This window comes from Limanda limanda, chromosome 5 (genome assembly GCF_963576545.1).
Source record: "Limanda limanda chromosome 5, fLimLim1.1, whole genome shotgun sequence".
NCBI classification, from domain to species: Eukaryota; Metazoa; Chordata; class Actinopteri; order Pleuronectiformes; family Pleuronectidae; genus Limanda; species Limanda limanda.
In genome coordinates this window covers 15,106,721-15,125,212 of record NC_083640.1, presented here as the reverse complement: position 1 = coordinate 15,125,212, position 18,492 = coordinate 15,106,721, and the positions used below count along the sequence as shown (strand labels likewise).

At 42.7% G+C, this 18,492-nt stretch overlaps 1 protein-coding gene across 1 annotated transcript; it reads left to right on the top strand.

The window, feature by feature from the left end:
* Positions 1 to 3,895: 3,895 nt before the first annotated feature.
* On the top strand, positions 3,896 to 13,431 carry inpp5jb (inositol polyphosphate-5-phosphatase Jb). The gene is made up of 12 exons (XM_061071179.1): positions 3,896 to 4,425; positions 6,058 to 6,165; positions 6,432 to 6,540; positions 9,091 to 9,207; positions 10,128 to 10,303; positions 10,861 to 10,972; positions 11,324 to 11,433; positions 11,602 to 11,809; positions 12,458 to 12,595; positions 12,682 to 12,765; positions 12,844 to 12,948; positions 13,087 to 13,431. The coding sequence occupies exons 1-12, from the start codon at positions 3,896 to 3,898 to the stop codon at positions 13,429 to 13,431; spliced, it is 2,142 nt and encodes a 713-aa protein (XP_060927162.1).
* The last annotated feature ends 5,061 nt before the right edge of the window (positions 13,432 to 18,492 follow it).

Genomic DNA, 18,492 nt, shown 5'->3' with positions numbered 1-18,492 from the left:
CTGTAAATGTGTCATCTAACATACAGTGCAGAATAAATAACCACAAGAGCTTCACCCCTTACTGTGCCATACATGTCCTTGCTCGGCAGTATTCAGATTCTCTGCTCATGCAATCTAGCATGATAAATGCACAGTGAGAGGATTTAGCATCTCGTAGTGTTTACGTTGAATTCCCAAATGAATTTTGTAAATTGTAATTTTATTATAGTGCAGAAACATCGATGTTTACTCCACTAACAGGTTTTCTCTGTTGTTGCTGGAGTCACAACCTCTTCTGCTGTTTCAACTTGTGGCAGCTCTGTGGCGTACACACATCATTGTGGGTATTTCTTAAGTCCTATTTCGATGTGAAAACCGGTAACAGGGCAGGAAGGAACATGTGGACGATTAACTGACTTCTCTTCACTACAGGGAGTCTACAGTACACAACTGGGCACTGGGCCTGTTTTCCTTTAGTCCAAGCTCTGTGAGTCTTTGCATTCACTTCTGCTTTTTACAGATAACGTTGGACTGAAAGTGTTTATCTGCATTACATGACACTGTGCAGAGTGTATGCATAATAATTATTATTATTATAAACGAGATTCTGCTCTCGCATCTGATAACCACAGGGTGACTGTTTGCCTCCACGAATGTTTCTGTTTGGCCAATTTATGTAATCGTTGATTGACAGAATCTGAAATTGCAACATGCTGCATAATGTTGCAGCGCCGACATTACACTGTGGGTTGTCAGCACATGTTGTGACTGTAAAGCAGAATCATTCTAACGTCCTCTAGCCTCGGCTGTGACCTGATCAGAAAGATGAGGGCCTCTGGACACAGGGGGGAAGAGACGGGCGGTTGCACTAGGACCTGGAGGAGCCGTTTACAGCTTAGGCAGCAGTGTAATTTCTGTCCAGGTCACCATTAGTATCCCTGTCACAGGGGCATATGGCCCTGGAGGCCTTGGATACCAACACTCTGCAGGGCTGTAATTTTAATATTAAACACAGAAGAGGTGAAGAGACTGAGGTCAACACTGTGGCTGGACTCTTAACAGAATGCAGCCACGCAGAGCTGTTGGTTTGAGATGAAAGAAAATACAGTTTGAGGATCTGGACGACTCTTCTTTATGGCGTCCCCCTAAAGAGATGAGAAATTAAATATGAATTCGTCTGACTCAGTAATCTGTGTTGTTAAACGCCTCCATCACAGGATCCAAGAAGGTTGGCGCCTGTCTGCTGCTGTTTGGGTTAAACAGCATCCTCCCTGGCTCTCTCGGCTCTCACCCCTCAGGAGGGTGCATGTAAACACCATGACACACTAGTTATTATCAAATCATTCCACTCGGTCCTCTGCAGACGTGAGAGGAATAAGAAGAGGTTGTCGGCTTTAACTGTTCCTGCAGAGGCAAATTTTTGGCTCTCGCTCAGTCATATATTATAAAAACTGAGCTTTTGTCCAATTAACTTAGATTTCGACATTCAGAAAATAAATGTGTGTTATCACGCTCACAAAATCCGTCACACTGAATCTCCCTGTTCACAGCTATTGCATTTTCTCATACATGGACTGAAGATGCTCTCGTGTTCACATCCTAGTTAATTGTCACGTTTCTTCCATGTTACTGAGCACGGAGGCAGCATATTATGTGGCTGATCCTGATCCACGTCTGGTTGTTGTGATGGCGGCACGTTGACGTCATGGACAGTGGCTGTGAGGTGGTTGGCTGAAGGAGACAATACACTGCATGTCGGAGGAGGAGTGTCACCTCAGAGCGCAGGGGGAAGAACCGAGGCGAGGAGAGGAGAAAATTTGAGGTCAGCTTAACGTGAAAGGAAAAATGCAGGAGATGGGAAAAACTGCACTGGAGGAGGGTTGAGCGAATCAATTGGTGTGCAGTGGAGGTGGGTTTGATGGAACAACAGAGTCTGGGAGAAGATGGGGAGAGAGCGAGGATTATAAAAATGGGACGATGTGAGAGAGAGGAGACGGATTAGAGCTTGGAAAAATAGATAGTGCCAGAGGGAAGTGTGAGAGGATCAATTTAGAGACGTTCTGCGGAGAGACAGTGTTGTCACTGAATGGGCTGTCTCACTCAGCTCCCTCTCAGCTCATTTTGCACCAACACAATCCCATGTTTGGCCAAACCCAGTCCACACACACACAGACACACACACACACACACACACACACACACACACACACACACACACACACACACACACACACACACACACACACACTCACACACGTACAATCTAAACGCTAAGTGCTATATATGGACCCCAGGAACACATTATGCCCAGCCAGGGTATTGGTGGCACATGTGCAGCACGGAGGCAGCTATCGTCTCCGCATGAAAGTCATGGCCTCTGTCTCTTCAAGGTCATGGTGAGAGAGCTCTGTTGTTTCTCTGTCCCTATCGTGTAAACCCTGTCTCCTCACCCACTAAATATATGTCCATATTGTACAGGACATGATTTCCACTATAAAATATGATAACGATTGGTGAAGGATGTAACTGTGCACAAGGTTAGTTTTACTCTTAGTCAAACAAAAAATAAGACATTGACATCACAATCATGCAAGACACAGTCGCATAACTTTACGAGTGTGTAGTTGAGGTCAAAGTCAAGCAGAGTTTGTAGATGGGTGCGGTGTGTTAGTCCTGTAATGATGTTGTAATGACGAGTTCTCATAGGACGCATTGTCAGCATTTTTACGAGTGAGACAGTTTTTGTCTCTGTGTACTACAGTGATCCAAATAGGTTCTTTCATTTGATTTGTGACTCGGTATTCGGTTTGAATTTCTGGTTTTCTATTCAGCTCCGTTCGATCTCACCATAATCAATCAATCTTTTCTACATTGTTTATCCTCTAAAATAAAATGTGTCATATCGGCCTAAAGGTGACATAGCAAACACTGATACAGGTGTTTGTCAAAGGCTCATATCCAAGTTTTAATCTACTACTGATAAAGTCTCCATCCAGTCACTGAAGCAGTTGCTTCTGGTGTAAAACGCTTCATGCATTTGCTTTTTCAAAATCCTCAGCTTGATCTCTGTTGTGTTATCAGTCAGTCATAGGGGAGAGTAAAGTAGATATTTATTCACAAGGTAGTTAAATGGATATTGAATCAGTCGGTTTATCTTCCTCCTCTATCCTCGCTGCTGTCGCTCTGATCTCTGCAGCTCCCTCTCCCTCTGTGTTGTTGTTTATTCTGTGTGTTGCTGCTCTGGACTGTGCAGCGGTTCCTCATTTCAGTGTATGGCAGGTGCACTGAGCTGATATGAACTGACTGAGCATCGCCCTGGTAACTGGAGGACGGCTCAGGCGGAACTAGAGGAGATGATCCACCGTGTTCCAGGCTTTTTCTTCCCCCCGTCTCCACCAAAGCTCCATGCAAAAGCTCTATGAGTTGAGTACAGCAGGAGAATATGTCTCTTCTTGTCTCGTCCTCCTCTCTCAGCTGTTTGTCTGTTGTGTCTTTTTTTTCCAAACGTCTTCTCCTGTCTGTACATGCAGCTGCGTTCAAGGCCGAGAGACGACAGGTTAATTGAACAGTCACGATGGTGGGAGCCTGACTCACTCTGTTTTTATGCTGGGTTGCTTGGATCTCACGACAGTCCGACACTCATCAGCTCTGTCGACTCGTCATTTTGGGACAGAGGATGCATTTTTTGCAGTTTCAGTGGCAGAAATCCTCACTGTGCCTTTTTGTTTTTTATTTGTTGTCTTTATCACATTATATCATCATATCAGAGACTGTGCTTCAGCTGTAATTGTTATATAAATGCCTCCATGTGATGCTTCACAAGAGTATGTGTTAAAAATCCTGAACCACAAGTGTGCCTCTTGCAAGTGGAACCATTCCAACATTTTTCCTTTCTTTTATCACAGAAATCTTGAAAATGGACCAAGATAATCAGAGACAATGTCCGACTCAAGAAGAAAACCCAGATGTTGGAGCAGAAGCTTCAACGACAAAAACAACAACAACTCCAGCTCCGGCATTAAATCCTGCGGCTCCACCCTCAGATCTGCCTACCGGCCAGCCCCCGGCCCCAGCCCCGGCCCCTGCCGCTGCCGCTGCCCGCCCTCGGCGACCCCAGAGAAGTGCCAGAGTGGAGGGCTCTGTTGACATCGCCGAGCCTAAAGTTGAGCCCAAAGCTGAGCCGGCTCCCGAGACTCAACAGGACGAGAGCATCCCTGACGGCGCTGTGTCAAGTCGCCAGAAGCCCTCCCGCTCTGCAGCAGGCAAACCCATAGGAGAGCGCAAAACTGGCCCCAAAGGCCCAGGGCACCACCCAGTCAGGGCTGTCTCTGTGCCCCACCCACCTGTGAGCAAGCCTGTGCCTCCTCACATGAACCCTCATGCACAGAGAGCCTTCTCTGTCGCAGGTACAGCTGACACTCAGGCCCAGACTCTGGAAGACTTCAGGTAAGTGTCATGATGTGTGTGTGACGTTCATGTCTCAGCATGTCTCATTGGGCGTCATGTTTCCAGAGAGCTGAGGAAGATTAGTCCTGGCACATGTAGTATTTATTTATATGTATCACACCATTGAGAGCACGGCTGCATGATTAGTGCAAACATGTAACACAGTCATTTGTTTAAGCGTCAGGTATATTTATGTTTTTAACTTCCGGGTTTACAGAGCGCAACATTTATTAATTGATATAATTTAGTTTATAACAAACTATAATATTGAAAATAAAAGTAACAAGTGTAACTCCTGACCCACAAGCAATCAAGCTGCATCAAATTTCACACATTCATAGATATCAATTGCCTAAACATAGTTTATTTAGAGTTTTAATTTAAGAGCCAAGAATTATACCCCGTGAAATGTCAAACGCCCAATCTCACAATGTTAATGAAATTGAAAACAATTAAAATCCCCTGATCTGGATCTGCACCAAAATCCAATGGCTCCTTCCCTTACCCTTAGCACATCCACCCACCAAATTTGTGGAAATCCATTTTTGCGTAAACTTGCTAAATATCATTAAAACCCAGATGCAAACATAACCTACTTGGCGGAGGTAATAATAAATAGTTAAGAACAGTTGTACGAATATATAATGTCTTCAAACAGACATCATAAATATTGACAAATACTTTACTTTAACATCCATTAAATGTCCCTCAGAGCTATTAACAGCTACATTTGAATGTGTTATAAATGATATATGAAATGTTTGTGTACTACCTTTAAATGATGAGGAAGTAAAGTGTTACCTTTACTCTTCCAGGTTAAAATTTTTTTTTGTTAAGATAGGATATTAAACATAAAGAGATATAAATGATATGGGCAAATTGAAATATTGTTATATACAGATTATATAGCTTTGGTTCTGAAGGAATTATTTTCAAAGTCAGGGCCCCATCATAGAAAATTAAAAACTGATTTAAATAATTTACTGAATAAGACAAATAGCTGCTCACATCCTAAATAACACTCGTGCTTCTCTAATTATAGTAATTACTGTGAGGTGGTTCTGTTGGATGTTCAAACAAGGGAATGTTTAACCTTTACACAGCCAGTAAGTTAGCATAGTGAGCTCTCCATGTTTTATACAACATTCTTGGAATTTACTCGGGAGCTGAATGTTTACACCAAAACTTCTAAAATAGCTGACAGACACATGAGACATTTGATGCAGCCTACATGTCCTAAATAATCTTGTGTTATCATGATTTGTTTCGTGTATATAATATAATTACACTGGCTTTTTTTTGACACCGCTAATACTGTATTAATTAAGGAACTTAAACATGTGTGACATATACAGTGGACTAGCTGGGACGTAATGCTATTTTAATAATTGTCTAAACTGCTTGGTTTCTCTTTGGATAGGATTGGCATATTCCGCTCATGTCCCACCCCTCCACAAAGTCCTGTTGCGTCATTTTTTGCTTAATCCTTCTCACAAACAAACACACCAACAAACAACAAACGAAACAAACTGACAGGAGCCAAAACATAATCTCTTCAATGAAAACATAGAGGACTGGAGGTTCTGTCTCTGAGTTGTGAAGGAGACATTATGTAACACCTTGTTCCAACAGGGTGCACATCATCACTTGGAACGTGGGCTCGGCCACTCCACCTGATGACATCACCGCCTTGCTGGGGCTGAACGTGGGCGATGGAAACACAGACATGTACATTATCGGGTGAGTGTGTTTTTGCGGTGTGCGCTAGTCATCCAGTTGCGTCCACAGAAAGGCTGAAGTGTCCCATTATGCTCCCTCCTCTCATATTAACGCTGCACACAATATCACTAATGAGCCGTCCTTGCTCGGCTTTGAATGTCCCCCCCCCCTATGCCAACGATTGTCGTTTAATTTATTAACCCACCATTACATTTCCCGAGCTCCTCTTCACATCTATGTCTGCTTTTGACCCTCGTGCCTCGTTGTGTGTCATCTTTTTCTTCAAGGCTGCAGGAAGTGAACTCTATGATTAACAAAAGGCTGAAAGATGTCCTCTTCACAGACCAGTGGAGCGAGGTCTGCATGGAGAGACTCAGCCCCTTTGGTTATGTGCTGGTCAGTAATGGCTCTTATTATAAACACATATGCACGCACTCAGTAAAAGGCTAAACAGCTCAGATTCATTGGGATTACGTGATCGCTGATGATTCTCTGCTTCCTGCCGCTGTTTCGGCTCTTCGTGTTCCCTGAGCAACGGATGGGGTGATAATTTACAGCAAGCGTGTAATGTCGGCGTATCTGCTTTCTTCTGCTGCCACGTTTATAATGCAAAGTCAAGCAAAGCACACACTTATAGTCTCCCTCTGTGTGGCTTCACGCCCGCATTGTCCTCCCCTTTTTCTCCATCTTTCTATTTCACAATGCCTATACACACACCCAGTGTGGCGAGGTAGAACACCAAGAAATCAGAGAGGATTCATTCAAAAACAGCAGACGAATAGCATTTAAAATAAGACATTTGAAGCACGGCCATGGAAAATGTTTATTTTCTTAACAAACTGCGTGGTGTGAATGGTTGCATGTGAAAGCGATGCTTGGCTCGGTTGGCATGGTGAGCCAGAGAGCGTGAATCAGCTGTCGAGCTGAGGGAGCTAGACAAATGTCTCCCAGGGTGCTGTTTTATTTTTGGATGGCGTTGTTGTCAGTGTTGATGGGCCTCTGACAGTGAGACTGATGCTGTCCCCCGGTTATCTCGCGGTCTGCTACGCTAGCCGGAGTCTCGTTAAAATCATCTCAATGTGACCTTTTAGTAGACTTCATGTGGATATGGATGAGGTGAGCATGTTGGGGGGGGGGGATGTGTTGGTCGGAGTGGGTGTCAGGAGCTGAAGTAGAAGGAGATAGACGCTGGTGTCAGTGAGAATCTGAGCAGACATGACATGGTGGACAGACCCGTAGTTAAAAGACACGTCGTGCTTTCTTTCAACTCAGAGATACTCGTCAGATTCATTCTGTAACATGCTGCTTTCTCAAATCAGCGCTTCACTAGAGCAACATATTGTAGCTGACACAATTTCTGGCTAATCACCCAACACTTCATGATTGTAACCTTAATTTATGTTGGAGTAAGCTACAGCTTTAGATGCACAAATTATGCTTTCATAAAGGAGATAAGTTAGGAAGCATTGAAGCTCCTTTCCTAATCTCCTTTAGAGGATTCGAACAGGTCTCATAATGGCGGCCACCGAAATACTTCAAGGTCATTTCATTCAGTTAGGAAGGTCGCAAAATGGACTATTCGACCGCACTCCCAATCTTTTATTAGGGTTTTGATTGAGAGACCCCTCGTGGGCAGAGTTACATATGTTTCATTTAAATATATTCTGTATGTCAAAAAAATAATTGATCCAGAAAATGATGTCCCATATACATGATGTGTCATAAGAAGAAGAGGATGTTGGTGTGTTTGTGTTTTTCACTATCAGAGACTTGAATAAATGAGCTGTGGTTTTGCCCTGAACTCTAAAATCCATGGCTGCTTTAGTAACATCACACTTGTTACTCACAGCTTATTTCCTCAGTTGTGTGTACCACAAGGTCCAATATACACTGCTGCACACATACTCTCTCTAACACTCACACACACACACACACACACACACACACACACACACACACACACACACACACACACACACACACACACACACACACACACACACACACACACACACACACACACACACACACACACATACACACACACACTTGTCTAGGGCTTAAATGTCTTTTTCGTTCCCAGCCTAAATGTAGCTTGGCAGCCTTCAGGAGCTCTTCCCGTGTTCACTCATGTTGATAAGACATGCTTTTCGAACCACAGGACACAGGCAAAGGTACATTCTCTCAGACTTCAGCCGAGCGCTCACACAGAAACAAATTGCTTCCGCACACGTACCACAAATATACTCGGTCCACTTCACGGTTCAGTAGAATCTATTACGCAACAAACTGGTTTAAATACCAATTTATGTCACGTGGAGACGTGTGCCTCCATTACTGCCCTCAGGACATTTCAGGCAGGGTGTTATCGTGCTTCTTCGGCCTGCGGTGGGGGGTTGGGATGTGTGGCCCAGTGGAGAGAGGGAGGGATGAACATAAATATCTGGTGAGGGGCTTGATACGGCATGTCTTTCTCGACTCAACAAATGCACTACACGTTCCAGCTCCTCTTGTGAAGTACAAAAATAGTCCCCAGTTGTCACAATCTGCTTGTTGTTATGTAGCATCACAAGCAGCATGATGGCGGAGGGCGCAGGGGATGGAAAGGTCTGAGCGTGAAGGTTTCCACTATAAAGCGGTTTGTTCCACTGTGAGGGCAGACCACAAGCTTTGACCTCTTTAATGTGCAGTGCTTCATGTAAAGTAGTGGCAGAGCTGAGCCACAGGGCAGAGTGAAAATGTTAAGAGGTAGAAAGATGAAGAGTGCAAGAGGAGGAGGAGAGGAAGCAGAGCAGAGCAGCAGAAATTGATGCAGTTTTTTATTTCAGTGCCAGCTATGAGCTAATTTCTTTCTCCTCATTTGTTTATTCTATTAATGTTTCCCTATCTTGATCTTCACTGTCTTCTGACTCTGTCCTCTTGTCCCTTTCTCCTCACCTGTCTCAGGTGACCTCCCAGCGGATGCAGGGATTGCTACTGCTGGTTTTCGCCAAGTATTTCCATCTGCCGTTCCTCCGCGGCGTCCAGACCGAGACCACCCGCACTGGCCTGGGGGGATACTGGGTGAGACGGCCATGACACCCGCTCTGTGATCAGCACTGTGTTGTGGAAGCGTGGCTGTACCTCTCTGTGGGAGTGTCCAGGTGTACGGTTGCATGACTTTAACAGCCGACCTGACAGAGTTTTTACACAATGCTCGGTTTGTGAACAGTTGATAATGTGGCGGTGGTTGAATATGCAAACTGTATTTTGGGACTCTCATGTGCGTGTTATCAGCTTTCTTATTCAAATGATGTTCTATCTGGTTTAATGATAAAGAGATGGATTTTTGCATCTCTCAGCGAGCGGTTAGTAATGCTTGGAAAGTCAAGCATAACAGAAGTGAACCAGGGGCAAACTGCAGACTGAGGGGAAATTCTCCTATTCACTTATTTTAACTAATTTTAACTCCAACATTCACATGTCGGAAATAGCTAAAATTTCATAATAAAAATGTCGGGATTGAAGACTGAAGAGAGACGACAGAGGGGGATTTCTGAAATGTTCTGTGGTTCCATGTTTTAAGTGAAATCCTGCTTCTATCCTCCCTGAAGAATATCGAGACATAAACACACATTCTTCATATTTTACACTCCAGCGTCTCTTGTGTGTTAGTGGGTCACAGCTGTCGTGAGAAGAGTGGGATGAAATCCACAGACTCATCCTGTCCCCCCCACTGTGCTCTTCACTCTTAGCATTAAATATTGATGGTGTTTTTTTCATTTGTCCTTATTGAGTAAACTTCCTGTCTGTGGCAGAAGCACAGCACTCACCACAGTGAGACCTGACATACCACTGACGCTCTCCATCACAGACCATATTTTATTCATTCCTTCATTTGTCCAGTTCTGCTTCAGAGAAAATGTCACCTTTCCCTCTCCTCACAGCAGCTCGTGACTCCCTCGCCCTCATAATGTTTAACTTGCTTGTGGTCTGTGTCACAGGGGAATAAAGGTGGAGTAAGCGCCCGCATGTCAGTGTTCGGTCACACAGTCTGCTTCCTGAACTGCCACCTACCGGCTCACATGGAAAACTCTGAGCAGCGCATGGAGGACTTCGAGAGCATCCTGCAGCAGCAGCAGTTTGAGGGCCAGGCGGCCACCGGGGTTCTCGACCACGAGTATGTCAGCAGTTTATAAACACAAGCACAGTGGCACATGTATAGTTTGATGTATCTGCTGGATAAGAAGAAAAAGATGCCATGGATTTGTTTCACTCTATAGACTGTGAACAAAGATGGACGACATGTCTCCACTTCCACCGGCTATCCAGAAATGAAGCCAAAATACCAACTAACGGAAACTAACCTGCAATCGTAGTGCTTGGGGAGGGAGTCCAGGTATTGAGGACATTTCAACCTGTGTTTAAACCGTCAAATAACTAATTAAACCAAAGTTACGGGGAAAAAAAGAACCTTGAATAATGATGAATGATGTCCCATCTACTAACATAGAGGAGGTGAGGTTAATGACCTATACCGCAGTCAGCCACCAGGGTCGGATCAAGAGGCTTTGGCTTCACTTTTGGGGAGCTGTCATGTCGTCCATCTTTATTAACAGTGTGTGTTTCACTGTGTGAAGACTTATCTTTTGTATTTCTGGTTTCTCAGGTAAATTCTGTCACAACATTGAACTGAGAAAGTACTTAGAGTTCATGTAGTTAATCCTTTGTGTACAGTGTGGTGTTCTGGTTGGGAGATCTCAATTTCCGAATTGATGACCTGGATATGCAAGTGGTGAAATCAGCCATTGACAACAACAAGTATTCCATGCTGTTGGAAAAGGATCAGGTACGAATAATGGTTGTGAAATGAATGTGATTCATCTGCGTAAGGTTACAAATCCTCTGTCACCTCATCCATTTCCATAACAGTTTGGTTAATTTTCAATCTAGGTTTCAAATTTTCCCCAAACTCCTCAAATTTAGTTAAGAATGGTTTTGAAATATTGTCAATTCTCTATGATATATATATATATATATATATATATATATATATGTACATACATGTCATTTCCTCTGGTTGACCATGCACTGTGTAGGTGTGGGCACTAGAGGGCATAAGAGAAGCATCATCACAAGAGGTGTTAGTCATTTTCGAACCAAACTCCTCAGAGATGTGTGTTGATTGTTATTGTTTCAGCTGAACATGGCCAAAGACAGTGAGCCGGTGCTGGAGGGATTCCAGGAGGGGCCGCTGAAATTCCCTCCCACCTACAAGTTCGATGTTGGAACAAACACATACGACACAAGGTTCGTGTTGCCAGGGGTGATGTTGTGAATTCTAGGCCAGATATCTGAACTTGACTCTCTGAAAGGTCCTCACTTGCCCAGGGACACACGAAAGGGCCTCTTTTTTTTTAACTAAATGTTAATCAGAGTATTTCTCTTTCTTGCTCCGTCTTTCTGTCCATGTCCCAGTGGAAAGAAACGCAAGCCGGCTTGGACCGATCGGATTCTGTGGCGTCTGAGAGCCCCCGCGCCTGCCGTTGCTGCACCTGGCGAGGGGAAGCGCACCTCCATTTCAGGGCTGACCAACGGTGCCAAAGTGACGCAACACTGCTACCGAAGTCACATGGAATTCACCGTCAGCGACCACAAACCAGTCTGTTCGATTTTTACTGTGCAGGTGAGATACCAGAATATAACGTGAACAGGACTGAGAGAGCTTCCATCTCTGTACTAGTGTGATAATATCATACGTAGTGAAGTCAATAAGGTAATGTTAAAGGTCTTTGTCTGTAGAGTTAATCTAAACTTCTAGCTTTATGTATTGATTTATTAAAATATTGTATTGCACTCAGTGGAGCGCCAAGGCCCAACACTTCCTTTATGAAACCACATTTAAATTCACTAGATCCAGATTTGCACCAACTCAAAATCATCAGCCTTCTAAACATATCAGATTGTTTCATAAAAAAACACAAATTATTCTCAAAGAAAATATTAAAAAACTGCTGCAATATTCTCGCCATTTTAAAGTTAGAGAAGATAAATTCCCGGACCCACCCCTTGTTTCTGATCTGCACCTAAATTAATTGGCACCTTCCCAGACCCCTACCACCAAGTTTTGTATTAATTAATATTACCATAATCCTGCTAATTTACAAACCGATTCGACCAAATTTATGTGCCAACTTTCCATACTTCAGTTCGGGTTTTGATGATCGACACTTTCGACACATTTTACTCAAAAACTCTGAGGTCCAATACCAAGCCCTCAATTTTTGCAATATTTTTGCACTTTGTGAATGTTTATGAGGAATGTTCTGTGCAGTTCCCTTACAAGGTGGATGTTCCCCTGGTCACGCTCTCTGTGGAGGATGAGTGGAATTGCATTGCTGATGCAATAGTCAAATTCAAGCTGACGGCAAATTTCGCACGCAGCTCCTGGGACTGGATCGGACTGTACAAGGTAACGTCTCCCGTGTAAACCATGAGGTGTAACAAATACTTCTGTGCATTAACAAGTTTTAATACATTGTGCTGCTGCCTTCACAGGTGGGTTTCAAACACCACAAGGACTATGTGGGATACGTGTGGGCCAAGCAAGAGGAGGCTGATTTTCAACGACAGGAACAACAGGTAACCTGGATACGTGCTGAATTCTCCTCAGATGATTTTGTTTCACATTGAATTAATGTCGGACAAACTGTTTTCCAGGTAACCTTTACCGAGGAGGAACTGCCCAAAGGCTCAGGGGATTTTATCATAGGTTACTATAGCAACAACATGAGCACCATTGTGGGTGTGACAGAACCATTTCAGGTAATCAAAACTATGGTGACATTAAAAGTGTTATTTTGATGTTCCCATCTGCATCTTCTGATGACGTTTTGATGCTCTACCTCCACATTCTATCATTTCCTTCCCACTCTTATCCTCTTTTTTTCCCTCTCTCCTCAGATCCAGCTTCCCACTTCAGGGCTTGACGCCAGCTCTTCAGACAGCTCTGACTTAAGCTCAGAAGACGACAGCACTGTCCTCCACATGAAGACAAGGTCCCGCAGTCCCAGTCCACGCAAGGGCAAACACCGCCGGCATCGCAGCGGCACCCACAGCGGCACCCACAGCCGCAGCCGCTCAGGCAGTCCTGCCCAGGTCAAAGTGAAAGAGCGGCACCACAAGGATGCTCCTAAATCCGACACCAAAGCTGACAGTGAGTCTGCAGGGCGTCCAGCAGAGGGCAGCAGCATCCCTGCGTCCGAACCTGCTGAGAAAGACCAAAACCCAGTGGATTCAGGAGTGTGATGCACCCAGTCCTTCTGTTGTCACAGGTCACATAACCAACTGTTGTGTGTTTTTATTTGATACATCCACTATGATGTATGTTATCTGTCATGAAAATATACAGTTTGTGATGCCATCCTTTTCAGGAACGGCCCTCTGGCTCGTCCGGAAGGCTCACTTTGCCTTCAGTTGTTTTATTAAGCTGTGCACATATTGTATGTATATTTTTTTATTTTTGAAACCTTTCACTTTGTTCTGTGTTTCTTGTATCTTTGTCCGTTCTCAGGTGTGGACAGTACAGGGAGGTGAGCCCTTGCTTTAGGAACAACTCAAGGAGTTCTGGTTATGTAGAATATAAGAGTGGTTACTTCATACTCTTTAGAAACCATCCTCCCTATATTTCAACACTGGATTTAAATTCTGCACTTGCCTTTGCAGTCATGTCAGTAGACTGCAAACAAGTAACAGAAGAGAAACGTGTGTGATGCAGAGATAACTCACTCATCACTCCGTTTGCTTCAGTTGCAGAACAAAGATTTTTAAGAAATAAATCTGCTCAAACCGAAGGAACCACAAAGAAAGAGGGAAAGATCAGCATCACCAATCACTTGTATTGTTAGTTTGTATAAATCTGCATATGGACATGCAGTTTGACTCTTGTGTATATTCACTATTTTAGAAATTCTGCATGATATTACATACGAGGGAGCATTACAAATGATCCATCAATGGGATAGAAGTTGCTCTGGCCTGTATCTAAACAGAGGAGAGCCAATGTCGGTGGAGAACGAGTCTCGTGGGCTCGGCCACCAGCCTCAGCAGCAGCAGATCACATGTCAGCATCCAGAGGGAGGGTGGGCGTAAGAGCCTTAAAGTGGATGTGGTTGGTGTGAGAAGCTCGCTGTCAGCTGACAGAACGGTGCTGTATCGTCAGAATCAGATGGCAAATTATTGGCCACTAACTCTGCTGGGCCAGCTCCAATGATAATTATAGCAATATCTGCTCCAACATGTATTGCTTTTGACAACAATACCTTTTCTGTGAGTTAGAGGGCCTCATCCAAGGCAGGGTTAGGGTTAGGTTACTTTGTTTAGATGACTTTACCCACAACACCAAAATCATTTTTGTAGTTTTTTCTTTTGATTCCATTTCACATATTTAATCATATTTTTTACTCTGTGTGTTTGTGTCACTAGATTTTCAATCTGGATGTCTGTGACAAATGTGAACATGAACTCTACTATGTAGAGTTACCACAGGGCTTTTTATTATACTCTCAGTAGTATAATACAAAACTCACATGTTCCGCTATCATGAAATATCACAATACCAATGTGATATTTCAAGTTTATCAAATGGTCCTTTAGACATCTGTTACTTTTTGTATAATTTGGACTTTTCAGTTCTTCTTCTCTCTTGCTCAGATCCTTTCTTATGGATCCTGGTGATTAGCTGACAGCGACAACAGTCACAATAGTTGTGTTGATATGTAACCTTGTGACCTCTTATACACCATCGTAGACACTTTGTACCTTTGGGCTGTTAGCGTAGGACAGTGTTTACTGTTGTAGCTGTAACCTCAGTGTGTGTATGTGTTTCTATTGATGTGTGTGTGTGCGTGTGCAAGTGCGCGTGTGCCTGTGTGTGGCAGTGGCAGTGAATGGGGTGCGCATATGTTGGCATGGTTTGCTGCTGGACATACTGTACATTCCGGTACTGTGATTTTTGTGCCGTAAAGTGCTGTTTTTGATTCCTCTTTGTTATAAACGTGGCTGTGACAATTGTTAGAGAAACATGTTTAGGACAGTATAAACATTTAACATCAGTGTAAATGTAGGTAAAAGAAAATGCAGGATAGTTAATGCTTTCATTAATCTGAAGCTGTTTGAATCATATCATGATCAATTCATGTATTTTATTAATTTATAATAGGAATAATCTATATTTGTTTTAGAGTAACGTTTGAAAAAGATTAAGATTGTAAGAACCTTGTCCTACTGAAGGCCATTTAGATAAGTATGATCAGTCCTGCAGCCAGACCAGTGATTATATATTGTGAAACGTTAATGAAAAAAAATGCTCTGTCAACAGAATGTTATTGTTATGTAATTATGTGGCTAGAGGAATAGAGGAAAACATATATGAACATATGAAGTATGGTTAGAAAAAACATTATATAGGAGACAATCTATGCCACAAAGTTTATTTTTACTTAAATTATGTATTTATTTTCTTATTTAACTGTTCAATGAGCCTGAATTCTGCTGGCCAGTGAGGGAGCATTATTTCAACGGAAATGTCAAAATGATATTACAAAAATATTGATTCATTTTGTATTTGGAACTATGAAGAGTTTAGATCAAATGTTGCTTTTAATGTCTGAAATGTAGATTGTTATGTCTACAAGTGTTTGTATCGTGAATACATTTTCAAAAAATACAGCAAGCGAGGTGTGAGGTATCGATTGTTGGCACATGAGGATTCATCTCTGTGAAATCATCTGATCGGTGAGGAGGATTTTGAAGGGTTGCTTGCTTTGTTCTTCAACCCGTGAAGTATTGCAACACTGTCCAAAGAAAAACTATATACTCTCCTTCAAACTGTGGTCTGTCTGTTTTCTGAGTCTCCTCTTATTGTTATTGTCTGCAACGTGTGTGTGTGTGTGTGTGTGTGTGTGTGTGTGTGTGTGTGTGTGTGTGTGTGTGTGTGTGTGTGTGTGTGTGTGTGTGTGTGTGTGTGTGTGTGTGTGTGTGTGTGTGTGTGTGTGTGTGTGTGTGTGTGTGTGCGACACAGAGACGGAAACTGTGAGTGTTTTTGTATAATGTGGGTTTGCGAGGTAATATTTCATCAGCCACAGTATTATTTAATTATTATTAATGAGCTTTACTTTGACTTCACTTATTGATTACCTGTATTCGATTGTCCCTTTACTCTATTATCAGTCAGATTGGTGTGCTTCATCATTGCATACAGTGCATGCGGTTTGCTATTTTGTGAATAAATGTGCGCAGCAAATGACAAAACCTCCTATAGAGGGCAACAGCAGGTGCATCTTGCATCATGCTTTTGCCCTTTGAAAAGAAATTGTCCACCATGCAAATTCAGGCTGACTGTACCATTCGGAGGCAACACTGGTCGGGGATTGAGTTGCTTGGTTAACTGACACTAAACACCATGAGCCCAAGTATACAAACTGGTGAGTGACGTGACTATAATGATGCAGGTTGATAATATAAATGAGCTGTTGGTGTGAACAGCCCTGTTTATTTTTCGCATCAAAATTACAAAACAAAGTCAAAGTTGATCTTTGATTTTTGACCTACCTGCTGTGTGTGTGTACGAGTTTGCCATTACCGGCGCCTTTGTTCTTTATCTTATATGAACACTATAAAAATTGTTGGGTACAGTATCAGACCTTTGTATTCTGTCTCCTCACTCTGGGTCTAACTGAACCTCAGGTCCTCGTGCTTCATGATGTAACATTGCACTTTGATTGTAACCCCATAAATGCAGATTAGAGATAATCAATAGTTGTTATAATCAATAGATGCTTGATATCAGATATTCACACGCAGAAAAGCTGTGTTGATGGAGCAGTGTGAGCCACACTCTCTAAGTTTTGAGAAAAATCTATATTTATTGACTAGTACACAGCCAACGTGTGCTTTTAGTGAAAACAGCATTCCTAAGCTGAAGATAGAAAAATAAAATGTATAAAATAAAAAAAATAACAATAATCGTCTTATTTTCAGACGCTAAGTCTTCTCAGATGTATAAAATGGTCCTAAAACATGGGTAGACCAGTACTTGTAGTGACATTAATTAAACCCATCTGCAGCCTACAAAGCAACAACATGTTGTCCACTATCAGAGATTTTGATTATATTGCACAACAGGGCCTGAAGCAGAAGAGGAGGATCCAAGCTTTTTGAGTAAAGTGTAATCAAATTCATATCCCCAGCCCCTGCTCCGACTCTCAACTCTCTGCATTTTACTTTGTTGCAAATGTGTCTCCAGGTCTATCTGCTTGTTTCACCAGGGGACCACATGTTCTGATGTTCTTGTGATAGCTCAAATTATTACAACTGATCAGATTAGTTTTACCGGTATAGGCTTATAACAGACTCTAACAATGGTTTCAGGGAACATTTATTTGTAGTCTGGTACTTAGACCTGTGATACAAAAATACATCATACACAAATGCATTAGACATTGTAAAGAGCAATGAAACCTTAAAGCTACAGAAAGAAGAAATACAAGATGGATGGGTGTGGACGTCTGATGCCATCGAGGTAGAAATAAAAAATAATTCATAACAACTTTTATGATTTAAGAATGGTAGGGTTTATAGCCTGGGCATCAGATGAGAAACCACAACACAGCACAAGGTCCAAACACCTTTACTGATTTATGGCAATATTATTCAATTCCACCTCCAATCAGTGACATTCTTTTCAGAGGCGGTGAGGTAATTGCTAAGATAAAAGATGTAGATTGAAGAACAGGAGTGTCAAGTCAGCGCAATATTTAAACAGCATAAGGTCACAACTCTGCACTGTAACACACTCCTGGGGGGGGGGGGGGGTCTTTCCCAATGTATTGATTCTGACAATACTACATCTCATTGACATTCTTTCATCATCTATACTGCTTATCCTCTGAGGGTCTTAGGGGGGAGCTGGAGCCAATCCTAGTGGACATTGGGGGAGAGGTGGGGTGCAGCCTGGACAGGTCGCCTGTGTATCGCAGGGCCAACATGCACTCCACCTCATTTTTGGAGATCAATTCTTAATGTCACTAGGATTGAAGTAAGTGTCCTCCACTATGTCATCAAAGAGTTGAACTGTTGGTCCAAACTGTGTGTTCTGTTGTCATTAAACACAGTGATGGCAGAAGAAAGTATCACATGGATCTATTATCCGTAAATAAGGATGTAAGAAGGATGTTCACGACTGTAGCAACAAAACCATCCTCTCCTCTCCTTATAATAATAACATGTAGCCTGTTGATAAAGCACATATCTCAGTACATAAATCCAAATGCACAAACTGCCTCTTCTTTTTTTAAAGACATCAATATG